The following is a 22,697-nucleotide window of genomic DNA, read 5'->3' as shown; positions in this document are numbered from 1 at the left end:
TCTTGTTCTTGTTAGGACTTTCGTTAGTTCAGGAATACAGTTCAGAAAGAGTAGATCTGGTAGTATTGTGGGATTAAATAAAACAGTTTCCTAGAGAATGAAGCCATATAGCCTTTTTTCCCTTTATGATACCGATAATAAACATTCTTGATGGTCTCAATATGTAAATATTACTGAAGCCAGAGAATTCCACCTAAAATTAAACTTTTATATAAAGTTCTCCCTGGTTGTTTAGAAGAATGTTCATGGAGCCCATGGAGTCCATCCATTTCTCCTCTTGGTACCTTTGTGTTCTCATGGATTTCTGTACATGCAAATCATGTTCTTAAATTCATGCTTTGTGTTTCTGTTTGCTTTTAGACTGACAGGCCAACTGTTATAGAATATGATGATCATGAGTATATCTTTGAAGGATTTTCTATGTTTGCCCATGCCCCCCTGACCAATGTAAGTATGTGCTAATTGGCTGGCTTTCTCCTTTTCCTGAACTCTCTTCCTTCCCTTAATTCTTTATTTCTAAAAGTCAAAGTAAATTTCTTTTCTTCTGACTTGTAAGTAACATTTACTTTGCATCCCTCTGCATGAGTTGCAGGAAGTCTGTGGCGGCGTGTGTCAGGTGGGGGTGTGACATCTGTGCTAATGAGTCACAGGTTTGGTCCACATTAAATGGTGTAAGTAAACATGTGTTAGAATAACATTTTGAGAGTGTGAAAGATGGAAAAAGAAGGATAAACTGTGGAATAATGTGTCAAAGCTATTTTGGGCTGGGTGTCCTTCAAAAGAAAGTTGGAAAGTTTTAAGAACAGCTATTATCTAGTGTCTAAGCAATAGGAAAAGAAAGAGAGCTGTGTTCGGGACACCTGGAGCCTGCATTAACTTCCTACATTTTTCTGCTTTCGAATCCCAGGACTATGTCTTCTTTAAGAGATTTTGTCTGACATAGAGATCTGTGATATTTTTTACAGGTATTAAGGTTGCTTTGTTTGGTAATTGGTTCAAATGGAAGTTCTGTTATCTATGAGTCAAAATCTTGCTGTCTCAAAGCTAACAGTCTTGGGAATTGTCTTACTTATTCTGTATTATAGTTGGACATAGAGTAGAATTTGTTGGCTGCTCAGACTATAGCAGTATACCCAGTCCAGATGCTGTTAGAGAACTTATGAAATTATAGCTGTGGTGTATCTACATCAAAATACAGTGTTCTTTAATCCTTTCTGAGTTGGTTATTAAGACATTACATCTGCAGTTTAAAAAGTTATTTAAGTGCTGTTTACTCAGAACGTGAAATTCTGTTCCATTGGAGAGTAAAGAATAAAATTTTTGCCTGACCTTGTTCCTTTCTGTCGTTCTTTTTTTCTTTATAAGTAGACATGATTCTATAGTAGTGGTACTAATTTAAAACAAATTGTTTTCTTAATGGAATTTTCCATATTCCACAATATATTTTATCCTAGAGAATTTTCTTTGGAAAGTGATGACATTCTATATATAAAAATAAAATCATTCGATAATACATATTACCTCCACCTCCAGTGTGGACCGTAATATAGAAAAGAGCGTAATATTGGACTGTTCTTTTTTTGAGATATAATTGACATAAACCATCATATTAATTCCAGGTGTACCGTGTAATAATGAGTCAACATTTGTACATAGTGCAAAATGATCACCACAGTAAGCCTAGTAACATCCAGCACCACACATAGCTACAGAATTTTATATTGGACCATTCTTAACAGTCTTTATGAAAAGGCACTAAGAGGTTTTGAATTTTGATGGTTTCTTCACTTTTTTTTTTTTAATGTCTCAGGCACACAAACCCTTTGTTACACCAAACCTCATAGTCTCAGGGTGGAAAAGGCCATTGGAGGTCCTCTAGTCTAGCTCCTCCCACATAATGCATTTCTGTCTTTTTTTCCTCAGTCGGCTTGCAAATATAAATAATTTAGTTACCATGAAAATATTTAAAATTATCTCTTATTTCCTTGGAGGTAATGTAGATAGATCTCATTTAACTTTTAGTATCACCTTAATCAAAGAAGGAAAGCAGTGTGGCTTCAGAGAGACCAGGGTTTAAACATTAGTGAATTCCACTTATTAGCTGTGTGATTTGACCTTTCACCTCAGCCTATGATTTGATCTTTATAATCCTTGATTTTCTCATCTATAAGATAGAGGGATTATAGCAATCTTACTGGTTTTTGTAAAAAATAAATGAGATGACACGTGAAAAGTGTCATGGTTTTTGGCATACATGTTGGCATTTCTTATTTTGGATAAGATGTCAGACAGACCTGGGTTTATGTCTTCTAATTCTTTTTTTTTTTTTAACCAATTCTTAATATTTATGTGACCTTGGAGGAGTGATTCTTTGAGCTTTATTTAAAGCCTGTCAGCACAAGGTTTGGCACTGAGAGGCTGCTAATGCTCAATTAATTGAGGTTGTTACTGTTATAAAATCAAAGATAGAACTGAAAATTGCTGGCTTCAGCATATATTTTATATAAATACTCAAATTCTTCAAATTTGAGAACTTCACTCTGTAATGGGAAGATAAGCCTCATCATTTATGTTAGAGATGTTGATAAAATAAATCGAGTTTTAAGCTGAATGTTGTACAGTTCATAGGGATTAGATCCATCAAAGGCCTCTTGAGTTTGAAATAGCCTCCCAGAAAAAGAATTTTTAAATCGCTTTACTGATCTGATTCATTTTCTTGCTAGAGAGAGCATATCAGTAAGAAGGGCATGCAAATGATGGTAATGTTAGAATCTCAACCAATCTAGTTCTGACAAGTTTTCTTAAGATCTTCTTCAATTGAAGTGGATTGAAAGCCTTGTTGGCTAAGTATAGAGCAATTGGGAGCATTTTATCCTTTTATATAGCACATCTGCTACTACTTAGAATACCTGATGTTATTAAGGACTTTGGCAACATAACTAAAATTGTAAAGATATGTGTATTAGATGCATAATGTCTTATCCTGTCCTCAAAAGTGCAAGAAAACCCCTGCTTTTAGATGGCTTTACATTTCCAGTGGCCTCACTGCCCTGGATTTAGCCATTCAGCATCTGGAAGTAATAGAGTTAGAATGTAGAAGTTTGGGAGGGTTTTTTGTTTCTTTATAGTAGGATGAAATAAGAGTTAATAAGAGTTAATGTCAGTCTTCAAACAAGTTTTAAGAAATGGTAGTCATTTATATTATTTGATTGACCATTGACCCTTCAATAAATTGAGCTTGCCATATGTAGAAAAATGACAAGTTCTCTTTGACTCTTAGAGAGAGATAAAAGTGAATAGAAAAGAAGATCTTGCTTTCCCAGATTTGTGTATCTCAGAAGGGCTCTGGTGGTATGGATGTGAGCCCAAAAGAAAATAAAGTATATGTAAGAGAAGAGCTCAAAGAAAGAATCCCAAAAAGGAATTTTAGTTGAAATGATATGGGGAAAGGACTGTTCTTGCATAAATCATCTAGCAGAATTGCTTTTGTGTGTCGTAGAAGGAATAACTTTTGCTCTTTCTTTGCCTGCCTCTTGACTTCCCAAGGGCTGGTCCTTTTTTCTTCTGGGTGCTCTCTTCTGAGTAATACAGTCTCACCCACAGGTTTTCCTTCTGTGCATCTTCTGATCCCCACCAAATCGATATTTATAGCTATGACATGGTTCCGTGCTCCACACTCACATTTCATATTGCCTTTTGGACATACCCACGTTCATATCCCCTCAAGTACCTCGCCCTCAACCTATGCAAAACTGAACTTATCCTCTTCCTCGCATATTGATTTTGAGGTACTTGGGGGACACCCTATGAATTTCTTTATATTAATGCCATTGTGATTTATCTTGTTATTAGGCCAGAAATCTAGAAATTTTTCTCTCTTCTTTCTTGTCTTTCACTTCCACATCAGAATGGTCATTGTATATTTCAGTAACATCTCCCATGTTTAAAATTTGCCCCCTTGCTTCCAGTCTTCTCTTCATTTGGCTCCTGGTCTATTTCATCAGACTCCAGTCTGGTCTTCTGGTCTCTTGCCTTGCAATGCATAAGGTATATGCATAAGGGAATGCATAAACCATTCCCACAATGTTTACAGAACAGCCCATTCAAAATGTAAACTATGATAGTCTCTCACTTAAAGTACTTGGATGGGGGCGCCTGGGTGGCTCAGTTGGTTAAGCGACTGCCTTCGGCTCAGGTCATGATCCTGGAGTCCTGGGATCGAGTCCCGCATCGGGCTCCCTGCTCAGCAGGGGGTCTGCTTCTCCCTCTGCCCTCTTCCCTCTCGTGCTGTCTGTCTCTCATTCTCTCTCTCTCAAATAAATAAATAAAATCTTTAAAAAAAAAAAAAAATAAAGTACTTGGGTGACTTTGCATTGCCGTAAGGACAAGCCCCTAATCCTTAATGTGGTTTATATGGTCTGCATTACATAGTTCATACTTTTCCTGTCTTAGAATCTCCTTGCTTCTCTCTCTCCATGTATTTCACTCCTGAACAGCTAAAAGACTTGGTCTTCCCTCAGCTCCCTACTTTCTGTCTTGCTAGAAACTAAACGCCTATTTTTTCCCAACTTAATTCTGGAAAATTTCTCCCCATCTTTGAAGACTCAACTCAAATGTTACCTTCTCTTTGGTTCTTTTGTACTTTATACTTTGTTGTTTGCTTTATTTGTTTTAATTGTACTTACTACATTATATACATTATGTTTTATTTATACTTGCTTACATGGCTGTCTTCCTCTTTAGATCCTTACCTTTTAAAAAAGATAGAGGGGCGCCTGGATGGCTCAGTTGTTAAGCGTCTGCCTTCGGCTCAGGTCATGATCCCAGGATCCTGGGATCGAGGCCCGCATTTGGCTCCTTGCTCAGCGGGAAGCCTGCTTCTCCCTCTCCCACTCCCCCTGCTTGTGTTCCCTCTCTTGCTGTTTCTCTCTCTGTCAAATAAATAAATAAAATCTTTAAAAATTAAAAAAAAAAAAATAAATAAAAAAGGTAGAGGCTGTGGCTTATTTTAGAATAACTATGGACCTAACACAGGTTGTTAGCAAAGGATGGGTATTTAAAAGTATGAATAATATACTAATTTGGAATTCTCAAATATTTTTAAATGATTATAGAAATAAAGAACTTAAAAATAATTGTGGCCTTAGTGTATCACTTCACTTCATTTAGAACTTATTATTAAAAGTTTGAAAATGGATTTCTTATTAAAGTTAATTATAAATTTCACTCAAATTAGCCATTATCCTTAAAAGAAAAAAAAAGCACCAAAGAACTGAACTTCATTTCTGAGAAAAAGATTTCCAGTAGATGGCATTATAAGACTATTTTTGGTTTTCTTGCCATTTTTTTTTTTTTTGCTGGCAGAATTAAAGTTTGTTTCTTTCTGATTGCTGTGATTTGTAAAAATGATTACATCTATATAAAATCATCTTATGGACAGATAGAACGGCCAGAAAAGCCTACTTAACACATCTCTAGGCTATTCTTTTCCCTAGGTTGTCCGTTAAGCCACTTCAGTGACCTCACACTTTCCCTCTCATTCCTTCCTTCATTGAAAAATACACTTACGGAAAACCTATTATGCGTAGACACTAGGCTAGTAGTCTGATGACCAAACAAGATAGATGTGGATTTATTTCATCTGGGCCTTCCTTCATTTCCACACAGACCCCGAGTGTCCGAACAGGTAATGAGAGGTGTGTACTCTAGTGGCTCAGAGCTGTGGTCTAGAGCAAGATTTTCCTTTACTAGCTACCTTAGGCAAGGTACCTGATGCCTCTGCCTTAGTTTCCTCCACTATACAATGGGGATAGTAATTGTGCCTATCTTACGGGTGTGGTTTCGCGAGTGACCATACATGAAACAGCACAATAGTGCCTGGCTCGGTAAGTGTTAGCTATTATTACTGTTCTTACCATGGTTGCTTTTGCTCCAGAGCCGGATGGGTGGCCTGAGTTGTGTGCACTTCAGTGACTTACGAATCTATAACTGATGGGTTGGCATCCTGCTATCACTAATATAGTTGAAGAGCTAAAGATTCTGAAAGATTTAAAAAACCTGAGAAAAAATGTTTAATTGTGATTTTATCAGTACTTTAGAGGTGATATGTTTGGTTTTAGTGGGTTCTTATGTTTGTGTTGCTGCTGCTAATGCAGTTAATTAAGCACCAGCATTATGCAGGTTTCCTGGAGAGGCCGAACTAGCTGGGTTCTTGCCATTAAAATCCTGCAGTTGTGGTCAAATCTTCATGTACAGTACTGTTAGCAGCTTGGATTCAGGTGAAACCTCATTTGGTTCATGGCAAATACACATGCACTGGAAGCCTGCAGGAGGGTACTGCAGAACTGAACTTCTCATTCTTGTTATTGCAGATTCCACTGTGTAAAGTAATCAGGTTCAACATAGACTACACAATTCATTTCATTGAGGAGATGATGCCTGAGGTAAGAGGAAAGATTATTTAATAGCCCGATGTAGTTTGCTCTTTTTGCTTATTTCACACTTAAATCTTTAAACCGTTAAACTTGGCCAGCTCTGGCTATTTGCCATAGGAATGCCCCCAAAGAATGGTGTTCGCTGTTGAAAGGGTCACTGAGCTGTAGCTCTAGGAGCAAGGTTAAAATTTGGGTCATTTTTCAACTTCTTTTGACCTATTTTTGAACTTATTTCTCCTCGTGTTGCATCTGCTGATAGTAACATTACATCTATTTCCAGTTTGTTTTGGATGGGGGACAGATTCGGGTTACTGGTCGTTATCAGAGGGGAAATTAGAACAGTGAAACCGAATCTGATAACTGTTGGAATAATCTTATTCATTATCTCCAATGACAAGATCAATGCTTGGTTCATTTTTCTTCCCATATATTTACATATTTTTCCTAATTGTTTTTCATTGCGGATGCTCAGCAGCAGATTTATCTAAATATATGCAAGAGGTTTAAAATTCCAAAGCAAGATTAATGTGAATCTCAGAATGATTCATTGCCTGATCTTGAATTTAGTGGTGTCAACAAATCACACTAAGAAATAACTAGACAGCAAACAAGCTTATGCACTTAACATTTGTTGAGTCGGGGTCGATTTCCTGAGCCCCTGGCTCTTCTAGCAAACCTTGTTTAACAGTGAAGCCCTGTCGTGGAGCACTGAGGGGGATTGATGAGCATGACACACAGGCTTAGTTTGCACCTGTTTCATTCTGAGCAAGTCCTGGTAATTCTACCTGTCTTTCAAAAAGAATTAAAGAGAAAGGGCCGCCCCTTCATTCCCCAGCTTAGAAGGGCTTTTTTGCTTCCTTTTGATTTTTAAGGTCATAAGCCTTCATTTGCTATTGTAAAAGTTGATGACTTCTGGCGTGATCTCACACAGGGTGATTTATGAACCCTGAGCAAGACAAGTAGGAGGAAGAATTATGAGACAAGTCTCACTTATAAATATATCATCTGTTAAGCTTGTTTACAGGAGAAATTTTGGTACAAAGTTTTGTAGTTTTTCTTAGCCCTCTATTTGCCTTCATTAAGAATTTGAACTTTTTTGGCACAAAAGACCTCTTTTTATGGTAACTGTAATGGTGATTCTGCGTGTGTGCGAAGGGTGGGGGTGAGCAGGGGTGGGGTGGTGGGACAAACCTATTAGAGCCCGCCAGTGTGTGTATGTGTAGTTTGAATTAAAAAAGTCCCCAGGAAATTCTGATTCTGAGATTTAATTGGCTAGAAAAATATAATGGGATTTTAATTTTTAAATTTCACATCATTTTATTTGTATGTTTGCAAGGACTGAGTTTACATTTTTGTAGGAATCCTAATGGCATTATTGCCTACTTCATTTATGTCTGAAGCCAATGAACTGTTGTAGGACAGTGGCCAAACATTTTAGGAAATTACATGGTTTTAGTATAGTTTTAATGCACACTTTTAAAGACACTTGACTAGGACAAGTGAAACCTTCAGTCAGTATACATTTACAGTATTATAGCAATTTGATTTTGGTTTATTTTTCAGAATTTTTGTGTAAAAGGACTTGAACTCTTTTCATTATTCCTGTTCAGAGATATTTTGGAATTGTATGACTGGAATCTTAAAGGTAAATAACAAGATTTAAAGAGAAATGTAATGCTTGTAGAAGAATGTTGTAGTATATATAAAAACTTCTAACAATGGGGAGACAGTTGAAATTCCCTTTATTTTTTAAATACTCAAGGAAAAGTATGTTATTCATAGGAACACTTAGTATCATTTGACGTGAATAAGACCTTATAGGTCTTATTTTAAATTTTGATAAAATTTGAAAGTGTTCATTACCTAAGATTACCATTATCCATTACCTAACTGATGCCTAAGAAGATGGTATCAGTTACTATGAGTAACTACTTTGATTTATGTACATTAGGGAAAATCTCAATAGTTAATATTTTAAATCTATTGAACTTTACTGTAATAAACTTATTCCAAGATGACAGTTTATTAAAATTTCAGGGGCGCCTGGGTGGCTCAGTCGTTAAGCATCTGCCTTAGGCTCAGGTCATGATCCCAGGGTCCTGGGATAGAGTCCTGCATCGGGCTCCCGGCTCAGCAGGGAGCCTGCTTCTCCCTCTCCCACTGCCCCTGCTTGTGTTCCCTCTCTCTGTCAAATAAATAAATAAAATCTTAAAAAAAACCCAAAAAACAAAACTTCAGTTAGCCTTCAAAACACACATACACACTTTGAGCTATATCAGTTCAAAACTTGGTTCTTAGATAATTGTTCATTCCTTTGGAAGTGTTAGTATTCCAGCAGACATTGACTTACTTATTTTTTTTTTTAAAGATTTTATTTATTTATTTGAGAGAGAGAATGAGAGACAGAGAGCACGAGAGGGAAGAGGGTCAGAGGGAGAAGCAGACACCCCGCTGAGCAGGGAGCCCGATGCGGGACTCGATCCCGGGACTCCAGGATCTTGACCTGAGCCGAAGGCAGTCGCTTAACCAACTGAGCCACCCAGGCGCCCCTGACTTACTTATTTTTAAAACAGTGTATTGATGAATGGCTTTTCAAAGCAAGTTTTTAATAGTATTTATTTCTTTCCCCCCCAGTGGTATTGATTAAAATAGAAAAGGATTAAAACACAAGCATATTATATCATGCAGTAGTTCAACTATAACAAAAATCTTTATATTTTTGGACTTCTAGAAATAGTTTTACCGCATGTGTCATATACGTGGTATATCCTTGGAGCCTTTATTCTCCTCTGACTTTGGGTAGTCCCCTCACTGCAGTCTTCATTGGATGTTTGTGGCAGTTATCACATGATTGATTGAACTGCTGGGGAGAAGGAGGGGTGGTGTTTTTTATGTCCCTACTTCTCCAGTGGTGTTTCTTTGTGGTTATTATAAATCTTAGGAATTAAGCCACAGTGTTTGTTTTCTGAGGCTGTTTTATTTATTTTTTCTTTCCTTTTCACTTGTTTGCTTTAGGCCCTTTGTTTGAAGACAGTCCTCCCTGCTGCCCAAGATTTCATTTCATGCCACGTTTTGTGAGATTCCTTCCAGGTAAATCTTTTGGCTTGTCAGTGACCTGGTGAGATAGTACATCTGAAAATAAGCCTGCCGTTCTCTCTTTAATCTGTAGAGACAACTTCCCACCTCAGACACTGTTAATTATCTAATTCTCAGGTCAGGGATGAAATGTAAAATTATACACTCTGATTTGTACCCCTGTGTAATTTATGGTAGCCCCGAATTAGATGAGCAACGGGACAAGTGATAAATTTTGAAAATCTACTTGATAAAATATCATGCAAGTGTTCAAAGTAACATGGAAAAATGTTGCTCTAAAAAATGCATATAGTTAATTGGAAAATAATTAGTATAAAATTTTATATGTAGTATCATTATAACTATGCTAAAAATTACTGCAATAATAGGTATATTAATGTGGTATTATTGGTGGTTTTTTCCTATTTTTTTGACACATTCACTTTACAGTGAAAAAAATGTTATTTTCTCACTAAAATATATAAGTAAATAATTTTATTTTTTTAAAGCAGTATTTTAAGTTTTAAAATTTTTTTCAAGAGTCTAGCTGTGAAATATGGCGTTATATTTGTTTTTAAAAATGGCTGGATTTTATGAAATCTTTGGATGCCTTTTTGTTTGTAAAATCTTCACCTAAATGAATTCATCCCTAGAATCTCACTCTGGCATCTCACTTTCTGGTGACATTCCTCCAACCTCTCATGTCCTAGTCCCTCTGCTTCTACCTGAATCTTCCCTTTTCTCCCTGGGTGCAGCTACCTTTCTTTGCTTTCTCACTTAAGTCTTATGCTCTGATGTCTGTCTCTTAGCTCTGGTGACCTCAGCCCTTGTGCCAACCACCACTTTCCACTGAAATGTCAGTTCGGCCTTTTGGTTCTCAGTGATACTGGGGAAAAAACAATTTGCTGCAATAAATCTGTGGTCCACAATTTCAGCTGGGGAGCTTTTCAGAATGTAAAATGTAATGTATTGCTCACATGTCCGCAGTTTCAGGAAATCAGCCCTATGTTCATGCTCTCCTCATGCCTCTTGTCTTCCTGGAGGCTGGAGACCTTACCTCCCCTATGCCTCAGAACCCTGGTTTGAGCCTGTCAGACCTTGGTCCATTCACAGCCCGGCTTTGCTTGGGTGCCCCACTCCCTCCAACCCTACCCTGCCGCAGCTGCTGATGCCAAAGCAAGCCTCCCAAAGGCCACATCCAGTGGACACACTGCAGTTTTGGTCTCTTCCCTGAGGTGGTACCTGGGCTCTTGACCCTGTCTTCTGTGTACTGAGCTCTCCTTGCTTTCCTCCTGGCTCTCTGATTTGTCTTTTGTGCCTTCTGTTTCTCATCTACTTCTAGTTTAGATTTGCCTCAAGATTTTGTCCTTGATACCCTTCCTTCAGTTCAGACACTCAGTCACAGTGACTTGTTTTTATTTTAGTATAAGAGTTACTAATATTTTTGGTATTATTGTTAATGCTTATTTCATTTGGAAAATGCATTCAGAAGCTTTTCTCCTTTGTACAGCTGGTTTTATTTTATTGAGAAGTCTATTCATGTGAATGCATCTTTGATTTTATAATGGAGCTTTAGCAGCAGACTTATTACAAGATGGTGCTAGATTGAGCTTGTTGAAAACCTTTCCTTTCTCTATCTGCCTGCCTCTAGGCGTTTTATGACCAGACAAATCTCTAAGAGAAAGTGGACAGTTTTAAAATCATCTTAAAGAAAAATATTATGTCAAAGATTTACTTTGTGGGATTTGAACTCTTGCAAAATGTTTCTTATAATTATTGTAGGGATAACATTTAGGTTGTCATAAAGAAAGAGGCATGTTGATTTATTTTTAAGCAGGATTTACCTTTTCATTAGACTTCCCTTTGAAAATACATATATTAAAACACCCTGAAAGATACAGAAAAATATCTAACATATAAAATGCATTTTGGTATTAGGTGGCAAATTATGATCGATTTGTTTTTTACAGTATGACTTCATTAAAATCTTTTAGAAAATGGTGAATTAAAAAGAAAAACATTTTAATATATATTTTCATTTTTTTTCTGTACATAGGTCATTTCTACCTAGTTGTCATCATACTAATATGTGATTTGCATCCTAGTTTTTACTAATTTATTGAGCAGATGGATAATTTTAAGGAACATGGTGCATAGTGCCAAATTTCTTATTAAAAGAATAGCATCAATTTATGCTGCCATGAAAAATGCATTCTTAGTCTTCACATTTTGGACCCTTCCTCTTCCCCTTCTTCACTTCTTCCTCCTTCCTTCCTTCCTGTATCTCCATGAGGCTAAGGAGTAAACAGTGTCTGTCTTGTATCAGTGCTAACATACCACTTGGCACATAGCAGGGACTCAATAAATACTTGTTTACTGACTTTATTTAATTGATCACAGTAGTGCCTTAGTTAATGATTCATGTATTTTGTTACTAATATTTTGTTACTAATGAGAGTGAATGAACTTTCAAACATTCTTTGGTATTATCTCTTATTTTTAAAAAGTAAACCTTTGAAGTATAACACAAATTGTGCACGTATCATAAATACAAGACTCAAGTGAATTTTCACAAAGTGAATATGACTGTGTACTCAGCACCCAGGTCAAGATTACCAGCATTCAAGACCCCCTTTGCAGTCACTTCCCAGCTTCTCAAGGGTAGCCTCTATTCTGACTTGAAAACACCATGATAATTTTACTTGTTGTTTAATTATAAAAACTAGAATTGTGTGTTCTTTTTGTTTTTGTCTTCTTTTGTATTATGTGTTTTTGAGACACCTGTTTCAGTTAACTGTAGTTGGTTCATCCTCATCACTACATAGTATTATATGTATTTAACCTATCTGTGATTAATGGACATTTGGGTATTACCTGTTTTTGGCTCTTTCAAACAGCATACATATGTTCACCATTACCCTTGTACATGCCTTTTGGGGAGCATATATTGATGCTTTCCCATTGTGGATATTTACCTAGGAGTGGAAATTCTAGTTGTGTTTATATTAAGCTTTGTAGATAGTTTCCAACAGTTTCCCAAAATGATTCTTTTATTTTCCCTGCCCACCAGCAGTGTATGGGACAGTTCAGGTTATTCCACATTCTTACCAACACTTGGCATTTTCTTTTTTTTCATGTTGGCCATTTTGATGAGTGTTCAGAGGTATCATAGTACAGTTTTAATTTTCACTTCCCTAATGACTTATGAAATAGAGCATCATTTCATATATTAATTGACTATTTGGATATTGTCTTTTGAAGTGCCTGTTTGAGTCTTTAGCTTATTTTTCTGTTGGGTGATGTATGTCTTTTTCTCATTTACTTGTTAGGTATTTTTATATATACACCATATATGAGACTTTTGTTAGAGGTATAGGTTGCCAGTACCTTCTCTGTGGATTGCTTTTTCACCATCTTAATGGTGATTTTTGATGGACAGAAATTCCTAATTTTAATATAGTCCAATTTACATATTCTTTTATGCTTATCTTGTTTATGAAATCTTTGCTATCCTAAGGTCATCAAGATACTCTCCCTATATTTTCTAGAAATTTAGATCTCTAATCTGTCTCAAAATTTGTTTTTCCAGTTGGTATGAAATATGAGTCAAGATTCCTTATTTTTATTTTATTTATTTTTTAAGATCCTTAATTTCAGTATGGATATCCAGTTGACTCTGCACCATTTATTGGAAAGATCATTCATTCTTCACAGAATTGAAGTGTTGCTTTTGTCCTTTATTGGCTCAGCTGTGTGTGGGTGTGGGTGTATGTGTGTATGTGTGGGTGTATGTGTGTGTACACAAACGATACGAAAGTGTATAAAGTAAAAAAGTAAATACCCCCTTCTAAACATGTGAAGATGAGTAGATGCTATATATGGTTTGGTTTGTATTCATTTTACCCTATATAGGGAAATTTATGCTTTTTTCTTTAAGTGGGGATAGCACTAAATATGTTATACAACTTGCCTTTTTACTCAACTATTTCAGATGTCCTCTATAAAAATACATTGCCTCATTCTTTAACACCTTCATAGCATTCCATTGTATGAGTGGACATTAATTTTTATGACAATTCCTCTAGTGACAAATATTTTGGAGGTCTCTATTTTTTTTCCCGTTACGTATAAATACTTTGACAGTAGTCTTATGCGTCTCCTATAAGGTAGAATTCTAGAAGTAAAATGATTTGTTAAGACAGTATTTGTAAAATGTTGCCCATTGTTCTCTAGAAAGGACATGATATGTAGCTCTAACCAGCATTTTTAGCAGTACCCTTTTTTGGTATATCTGCCAACACTGGATATCAAGACTTCTACAGTTGGGTCCATCTGAGAGGCACAACGTAACCTCATGGTTATTATTTGCATCTTACTTGAACTCGTATGAGAATGAGCAGCTTTCATATATTTCGGGTATTTCATGATCCTCTCATGCTCATTTGCTTTTCATCTGTATCAATTTATTATATCTAATTGAAGTTTTATCAGTTATTATCATTTTTCTTTAGTTTCCCAGTTTACCCAGTTTTGAAGATAACTGTCTCATTTGCTCCATATTAATTTATCCAAAATTAAGCTTATAGTTTAAACCAAGGATTATTTAATTCAGGCCAGTTGACCAGGAGTCAAATCACAGAGCAACTAGATTATTGAGATTTTAAGGATTTTCTCAAATTTTTGTTTCCTTCCAATACCCGCCTCTACCTTGGGTAGCCAAATCATTGATAAGAGCTCTGGTAGAATTAGTTTAAGGTTTTATTCTTGCTGGAGCCGGGGCTGGAGCTAGGGCAGGGCATAATTCAAGACAGGAAAGCTGCTCTTATGGGAAAGGCTGTTCACTGCTTGTATCATCACTGTTAGTAAAGCTTCAGAATTCCTTAATCAGTTGATTGCGAATCGGTTATTGTGCAAATTGATTTCTGGAGATTGCCCCATTCTGGAGAAGTAGTTTGCAGGTATGGCTGCGAGAGAACCAGAGGTTGGGAGACTATCTCAAAATTCCCAGGGAACCAAGTGTAGTTTAAAGAAACATCAATTGATACAGCATCTTTTTCTATTTGGAAAGTAGCTTTTTTGGAGGGAAGTTTAGAAAATATCCGTTAATACAAATCTTCAAAAGTTAAGATTATGTAAAGACATGTTACCAGGAATATACAGGAGACATGATAATGCAGTTATACAGTTATTCTCAGTGTAGGCAAAGAGGAAGGTATTTTTATAGTTCTTAAAATAACTGTTACACTGTTGAGAAATACTTGTTTGACCAGCCATATTCTTACCACAAATTCCCTAACAAATTGCCCCCCCACCATATAAATAATCAGGCAATATAAACTGAGAGAATTGGGTCTCTAAGAAACAGTTTATAAAGTCTGTCGGTTCATTAATGACTGTCCAGATTCATTCCCTGAAACACAAACTCCAGTTCTTCCCGAATAATGAGCCATTGTCACAGTTCCAGTCCCAGTGCTGGCAGAATTCCTGCTAACCTTAGCTTACCCGCTCTAATTTGTCATTTATATCATGTCCTATTTATCTCAGCCAATGAGATAAAAATTACTTCCTAGCCCTCAGTGACATAGTTTCATAAATCCCCAACATAAACATGTAGCAAAGCAGACAAACCAGAAGAGCCAATTCATTAACATTAGTAAATTCATGGCAGTCTGCGAGCAAGTGGCCATGTTATTTATCTGCTTTAGGAAGTCATTCCCACAGATATTTATGGAGTATCTTTTTTACCAGGCTGGGTGTGAGGGATGCAGCCCTTGCCCCATGGGCTCTGACAGGACTCTAGTCTTGTCTTCCTTTTTTAATATTTCCATAAGGATTGCACCCCAGTACCGAACCTGGAGCAGTGCCTCGATCCCCCTCCTTGGTAAACCTTTCATTTCAGGTTCTCTGTCCTGGGTTTCTGCTTTGTCACAGTGGTGAATATCTGTCTCTCTAGATTGTAGTTGCCATTTAAAATACTTAGGTTTCAACATGGATTTATAATTTCTCCTTCAGCATTACTGACTTCTCACCTGATGTGTGTATGCTTTTAAATGTTTCTGGTTTCTGTGCTGTGGTAAAGCTCTACTTTCTCATTAGCAGCTTTGCACCCAAAGGTAAAAGCATTCTTACAAGCATTTGGTGGCCTTTTCTTTTTTTCTTTTTTTTAAAGATTTTATTTATTTATTTGAGAGAGAGAGTCCGTGTGCATGAGTGGGGGGGGAGGGGCGGAGGGAGAGGGACAAGCAGACTTCCTGCTGAGTGCAAAGACCGAAGCGGGGTTCGATCCCAGCACCCTGAGATCATGACCTGAGCCGAAATCAGATGCTTAACCGACGAGCCACCCAGGCACCCCGTGGCCCTTTTTCTGTATCTTTCAGGTATTCTTCTCCTAAAACGGCCCTGTCCTTGGTTTGTAGGCCCAAGTATTCCTCTCTTCCAATAGCTTTTTTAGTTTTTTAGTCTTTTCACTTTAAATTCATCGCACTTAGTCTATTTCACTTCTATTTGCAGTGCCATGAAGTCAGCCCTCTGTAACTGCTGGTGGGGAGATTTTAGTGCTATTCTGTATACCTGGTGTTGCATATATTTGCTCCTTCTACCATGTACCACCTTCCCCAAATAAAATCTGAGCCTTTTTTTTCTAATCCTTATAACAAAACAACACTCTCTTCCTTCTTATGGCATGCTGGGCTTCTGATGGATCCTTGTAGGCCCACAGTGCTCTTTAGTGATACTACCAAATACAGAGATTATGAGCCAAATACTATTTTACTCCTTTCTTGGTTCCTAATGAATCTAGTCAGTGTGCTAGTTCTTCTCAAAGCTCCCTAGGGTTCCTTTTTCTCTCTGCTGTTCTCTCTGTATACACATGCGGTGTAAATCATCGTATTCTGGCGTAAGTGTTCTCTTTTCCATCTGTTTGCCTCAGACTCCCTACAAGTAGAGACTACTGTGGTCTCAGACAGACAGGCATCGTGATAGGCATTATGGCTTTGCTGGGCTCCTTAGCAAAGAGGAGAGCATGTTATATGCAGGGAGATTGAAATGTCTTTTGAGACGGACTCTTGAGAAATATGCCCTTTACAATGGAAGTTTCTTAATCAAAGGTGACTCTTGGGTTTAAAGCAGATGTTTTGTAATGAGGCATAAAAAATTTCACTGCTGTGAGCAATAATCTGAATCAGTAGGTATAACATGTCCTCATGTGGGTTGATTGTATTTTAGTCACTTCTTGGACAATTTTTTTTTTTTTTTTTGGAGACTCAATGTCTTTGATTAAGAGAACTCTGTTTTCAGAATGTCATCTACACAGCTTCCTCTAGGAACAGTTGTGATTAATCATTGTTAGCCTACATGCTTCTTGAGGGCCTAGAGCTTGTGTTTTTGTTTGTTTTTTCCATGACTGTGACATGGGACCACTCATAGTGCCTGGCACATAATGGTAATAAACCTGCTCATCAGAAAATAAAATCCAGAGCTCTTCCTGTGCTCTGTAGAAGCTTTGCAAGATCCAGCCTCCCTGCCACCTCTTTCACATCTCTTCCTTCCCTCATTCCATCCACGTTGCCTTTTTGCAGTTGCTGGAACACATCAATCCCACTTTACTCTAGGCCTTCTGCTGTTTTTTCTATCTGAGACACTCTTCTCCCAGATTGCTACATAATGCGCTCCTCTGCTTCTTTCTAGTCTTTGCTCACATGGCACCTCTTCATGGATTCCTTCCCTGACCATCATTTTAAATATAGCTGCAGTCCTTCACCCGTTTTGAACCTTTATAGAAGAGTCTTTATCTTGACCTGATTTATTTTGTGGTTGTTTTTTACTGTGTCTTTCCCTTCTCTGTTTTGGTTGTTTAGATCACCACTGTATTTCTAGGGTCTGGAAGAGTGCCTGCTGCTTAATAGGTGCTCAGTAAATATTTGTTGAATATAAACAAGTATTTAATGAATAAATGCATGCCTACATATATGGTAACAGTGCTGTCTAGTTCCATAACAACATCTGAGATTAAAAGAAAACACAAAGATCAAAAAGAAATTTTGACCTTTCCTCTCTTCTTTCTCAGATGTGTAGTCCTGTCCAGGTTCTTACCCCCAGCAACTCATATTAAAGACCTTTTGGGACGCCTGGGTGGCTCAGTCGGTTAAGCATCTGCTTCTGGTTCAGGTCCTGATCCCGGAGTCCTGGGATCAAGTCCCGCATCGGTCTCTTTATTCAGCGGGGAGTCTGCTTCTCCCTCTGCCTGCCACTCCCCCTGCTTGTGCTCACTTACACTCTCTCTCTCTGATAAATAAATAAATCTTAAAAAAAAAGATCTTTCATCCTCTTTTTCTAGTACCTCAGATTCCTTGGGTGCCATTAATTCCTCTAGCACAAATAGGACACTCTTCATTTGTGCCCTCCCATCCCCACCATCCTGGTCCCTTGTTTCTCCATGAAGTGTTTGGCCCTATACTGGTGTTCCTAGCATATCTCATGACCTGGGGAGGGTAGTCATTGTCCTCCAAACCTTCAGAGTTCTTGTCCTTTCTTGGGTTGGGATTAGGCAAAGAACAGGCACATATTGATCAAGAAATTAAACCCAGAAAGAAGGCAGAAGAAGCCTGTGAACCCAAAATTAATGCCCACATTATATGAATGTCTTTGGTTCATCAAGTACCAGATTAATTGGCTTTTTCCAAGGTATTTTAATTATGTCCTTTGTTGTTTTTATCCTCTGTACTTGGTAATATATGCTTCTGTAAGCCTCAGAATACTTGGTATTTTTTCCATGTACTAACTCCATAATGATCTTCATGATATTAGTACAGCCTTTTTAGCGCTATTCATCACGGCAGGTGCAGCACATTAGCACCAAAAAATTAGACCATAATGCAACAATAGTTTATTGGAAACATCCATAAATATCTCGTAAAAGCTTAGAATTTCCTTAAGACAGTAATATCACTTCTAAAGAGCTTTCATCTGTTACCTTAGAAAGAATGATAAAATATTTAAGACATAACATAGTTCTGTATATTATAAACCATGGCTCTTTATGCTAGGTGGTTTTAAATTTATTTAGGTAGGCACTTTTTTTTATTTTCAGACCTCACAAATGGAGCCTTTTATCATTTATAATGTTGTTGTTACCATTTTAGTAAATGAGATGGTTTATGAGCACTGTTCATCAATGAAACAAATGGTTTTTGTATTATTTGGCACCTGGTTAAACAATGTAAATTCTAAATTACTTTTTTATAAATGTTCTTTTTTCCCTCACTGTCTTGTTTTTCCTTATTTGGCTGATGATTGACTATTGAATAGCTTTATTTTTCCCTCTCTTTCCACTCCCACCCAAGATGGAGGAAAGGAAGTGCTGTCCATGCACCAAATTCTCCTTTACTTATTACGGTGTAGCAAAGCCCTGGTTCCTGAAGAGGAGATTGCCAATATGCTTCAGTGGGAAGAACTTGAGTGGCAGAAATATGCAGAAGAATGCAAAGGCATGATTGTCACCAACCCTGGAACGGTATGTTCTGGTGCTTACATGTTCTGAGACTGAACCACCTTCTTTCCAGTTTGAATGTTCAAAAAAACAGTAACAGAACATTTTAAAAGTTTGAAGTATTCATTCTTATCCTTTGAGTAATTTTTCCTTTTAAATATTTAGCAAATAAAAAAATACTATAATGTAGTCATATTTAGTAGTAAGTTTATCTGATTAGTTTTTAGATATGTTCGGATCTGATTTTTTTTTTCTGAGTATAAAAGTAATATATCATCATTATAAAAAGTTAAGAAAATAAAGAAACAGCCCAAAGAAGACAATAAAGTTATCCATAATTCCATTTACCAGAGATGTTACTATTCACTTTTCTAGTCTCCTTAGATACTTTCATATTGTCTTAAAACAAAATTAGCATCATACAGTTCAATATTCATATTTAGACCTTTTTCTTCTCATCCTCTTCCAGAAACAACAATCACAAAATTATTTTTCCATAGTCTTAAATTTCTTTACAAATGTAATTAAAAGGCTCCTAAGTTATTTAATTAAGCCCCAATTATTGGACACCTAGGTTGCTTTCAGATTTTTGCTGTCACCAATATTACTGTATTGAATTTGTATATGTGTATATAAGCACGTATATACATAAACATGTATGTATCTTTGAATGTGTGTCCATTTAATTTTTTAGGAAGAAGTCCTGTAAGTGAAGTTAATAGACTAAAGACAGGCACATTTTTAAGGCCTTGGATACGTGTAAATTGCCTTCTAGAGGGCTGGAAAATTTGCACTTTGACCAAGAGTATATGAGCATGCCCTTTTCTTTGTATTGGTTATACTGTACTAGTCTAACAAAAAAACTGTCTGATAGGGAAAAAAATTATATAGTTCAGTTTTGTATTTATTTTGGTTTCTAACAAAAATTGATATTTTAAATGTTTATTGGCCTTTCATGTTTTCTTTTGATAATGGCCTATTAATATCCCTTATCTAATTTTCTTTTGTGATATTTGTCCTTTTTTGTTGATCCTTTGCCATACTTATTACAAATATTTCCCATTTGTTTTTTAAGTGTTTTGTATTAAAATTAGCTTCTAATATTAATTTTTGAAGTAAAAATATAAAAAATAAAGAGTAGAATTAAAAGTTAAGTAGGTTTCTTTTATAAAGAAAATGCTGTTTTATATATTTATATGAATTATAATTTTTCTCTGAAGTATGTTATTGTTTCATAAAATAGTTATATATTGGCATCTTATCAGGATGAAGTTTTCCAGAAATGGAGAATTAAAATATTTTTATGTAAAAAAACAGAATAATCTATTTAAACAAAGCTGTTCTTTTTAAAAGGCTGCCAAATTGCTTAAAAGCCTTGATTCATAAAAATACAGACTCTGGATCAACTTTTTGTAGCAAGACAGTAACATCTGCACAAACAAAATGTTACTATTTGCAAAGCAAACATTCCAGCTAATACTGATTATTTCAAACAAGTCTAGAAAGTGAAAGTGTTTAATAAAAACATGTTTAAACATAAAACTTGTTTAAAACTTAAAATCATACAATTTTTGCTATTATATTGTTAAACCATATAACTAATTGTTAAAGTAACTCTAAAAGAAATATACAAGTCATAGCATTATGACAGTATAACTCTGAATTTTATTTTTCTTCTTTAAACAGTTGCATAAATTTACATTTCTTCTGCCTGTTTTATAGCAGGGTCAGAAGATGGGTGGGAGTGAGGGTGGTGGGAGACACACCTTTTCATCTTGGTGGGTCTGCTTGAAGAGTCCCACGGTCTACAGTGCACACTTTGGGAATACTTTCACCCTGGGGCTTCTTTCCATAGCTTGGTTAACATTTCCTGAAATCCTAGAATCAGTTGAAGAGCTTTTGAAAATGTATGAATGCCCTGATCATCCCTACTCCATATATACTCCCAAGTAATGGGGCCCAAGGATCTGTTGTTAAAAAAAAAAAAATCTCCAGGTGCTTTTCTGATTCACCCCTTCATGGTTTTGAACCATTAGCATAGAGGACATTTACTCCATTACCATGATTATCATTTAGCTCATTTGTTGGGCTACTACTATGTGAGTCAGGTGCTAGTGAAGTCTACACATTATATATGCTGTTTGTCCAGGCGCAGACTCATGGCATATCCATGTGAAAGGAGTCTGTGATGAATTGTTGAGTCCATAGACCAGTCAGTACAAAAGCCAATCAGGAAAGCCTGTATCTGATCTCAGGCGAGATCACTGGACTAGGCTGCCAGGGATACTTTATAAATGCTACAGGGAGGTCTTTAAGGAATCGAGAAATTGTATAACTTATTGGCATGATCAAATGTGTATACTTGGGAGGATATATGGCCAATTTTGAAGATAATGAAACCAGATTAGTCAGGATGAAAGGTTTATGTTAGAAAGTAATCAGAAATAAATTAAGAAAGGTAAGTTTGGGAACATGTTAAAGTTAATAAAAATATGTTTAAAGGAGGAAAATATCCTGAAAACTCAGTATCACAAAAACATCCTTTCATTATATCTTTTGCGAATAGAGCAGAGGAGACATGGCAGTATATTTCATCCTCTGCAGTACTTGCTTTGAAAGATTACCCACTGGTAAGAATATTGGGGAATTTATTAAATTTTTCAAGCCATTATGGTCACATTAAGTACTTTATTGCTGCAGAACTTAAAAGAATTAATCTCCCTCCCGAGGCACTTTGCCTCTGCCGGGGAATACTTTGGTCATTAGCGAGAATATTTTTTATTCTTCCTCAAAGCTGGTGTGATGGATATTGTAGGGTGTGGCCAAAGTCTAGAACTTATTTCATCTCTCCCCCCTATAAATTTCAAGATACTATAGATATTTTAAATCACTTGTTTCCTTGGTTGATGCCATAGTATGGTGTTTAAAACCATGAAAACATGAATAATTCACTAACATTTTCAGTTGTGCAACTCTTTTAAAACTGTATCCTGCTGCTTTGATATACAAAATTGGAAGAACAAATATTGTGAAGATGTCAATGCTACCTAGAGCAATCTACACATTTAATGCAATCCCTATCAAAATACCATCCACTTTTTTCAAAGAAATGGAACAAATAATCCTAAAATTTGTATGGAACCAGGAGACACCCCGAATAGCCAGAGGAATGTTGAAAAAGAAAAGCAAAGCTGGCGGCATCACAATTCCGGACTTCAAGTTCTATTACAAAGCTATAATCATCAAGACAGTATGGTCCTGGCACAAAAGCAGTCACATAGATCAATGGAACAGAATAGAGAGCCCAGAAATGGACCCTCAACTCTATGGTCAACTCATCTTTGACAAAGCAGGAGAGAATGTCCAATGGAAAAAAGTCTCTTTAACAAATGGTGTTGGGAAAATTGGACAGCCACATGCAGGAGAATGAAACTGGACCATTTTCTTACACCACACACAAAATAGACTCAAAATGGTTGAAAGACCTAAATGTGAGACAGGAGTCCATCAAAATCCTAGAGGAGAACACAGGCAGCAACCTCTTCGACCTCAGCCGCAGCAACTTCTTCCTAGAAACATCGCCAAAGGCAAGGGAAGCAAGGGCAAAAATGAACTATTGGGCCTTCATCAAGATAAAAAGCTTTTGCACAGCAGAAGAAAGTCAACAAAACCAAAAGACAACCGACAGAATGGGAGAAGAT

The 22,697-nt window shown here is 36.6% G+C and overlaps 1 protein-coding gene across 8 annotated transcripts in view; it reads left to right on the top strand.

The window, feature by feature from the left end:
* The window catches only part of DROSHA (drosha ribonuclease III), a 117,706-nt gene that overhangs the window by 31,287 nt on the left and 63,722 nt on the right, over window positions 1-22,697 (top strand). For all 8 annotated transcript variants that reach the window (XM_081825936.1, XM_081825942.1, XM_081825940.1 and 5 more), the window contains 5 exons: window positions 361-447; window positions 6,372-6,443; window positions 7,998-8,079; window positions 9,450-9,524; window positions 18,851-19,020. In XM_081825936.1, the coding sequence (XP_081682062.1) occupies window positions 361-447; window positions 6,372-6,443; window positions 7,998-8,079; window positions 9,450-9,524; window positions 18,851-19,020 (486 nt within the window). The remainder of the gene's footprint in view (window positions 1-360; window positions 448-6,371; window positions 6,444-7,997; window positions 8,080-9,449; window positions 9,525-18,850; window positions 19,021-22,697) is intronic.

The sequence above is a fragment of the Leptonychotes weddellii genome, chromosome 7 (assembly GCF_054177405.1).
Source record: "Leptonychotes weddellii isolate Sample4059 chromosome 7, ASM5417740v2, whole genome shotgun sequence".
Taxonomy (NCBI): Eukaryota; Metazoa; Chordata; class Mammalia; order Carnivora; family Phocidae; genus Leptonychotes; species Leptonychotes weddellii.
This window is presented reverse-complemented; position numbering and strand designations above follow the sequence as displayed.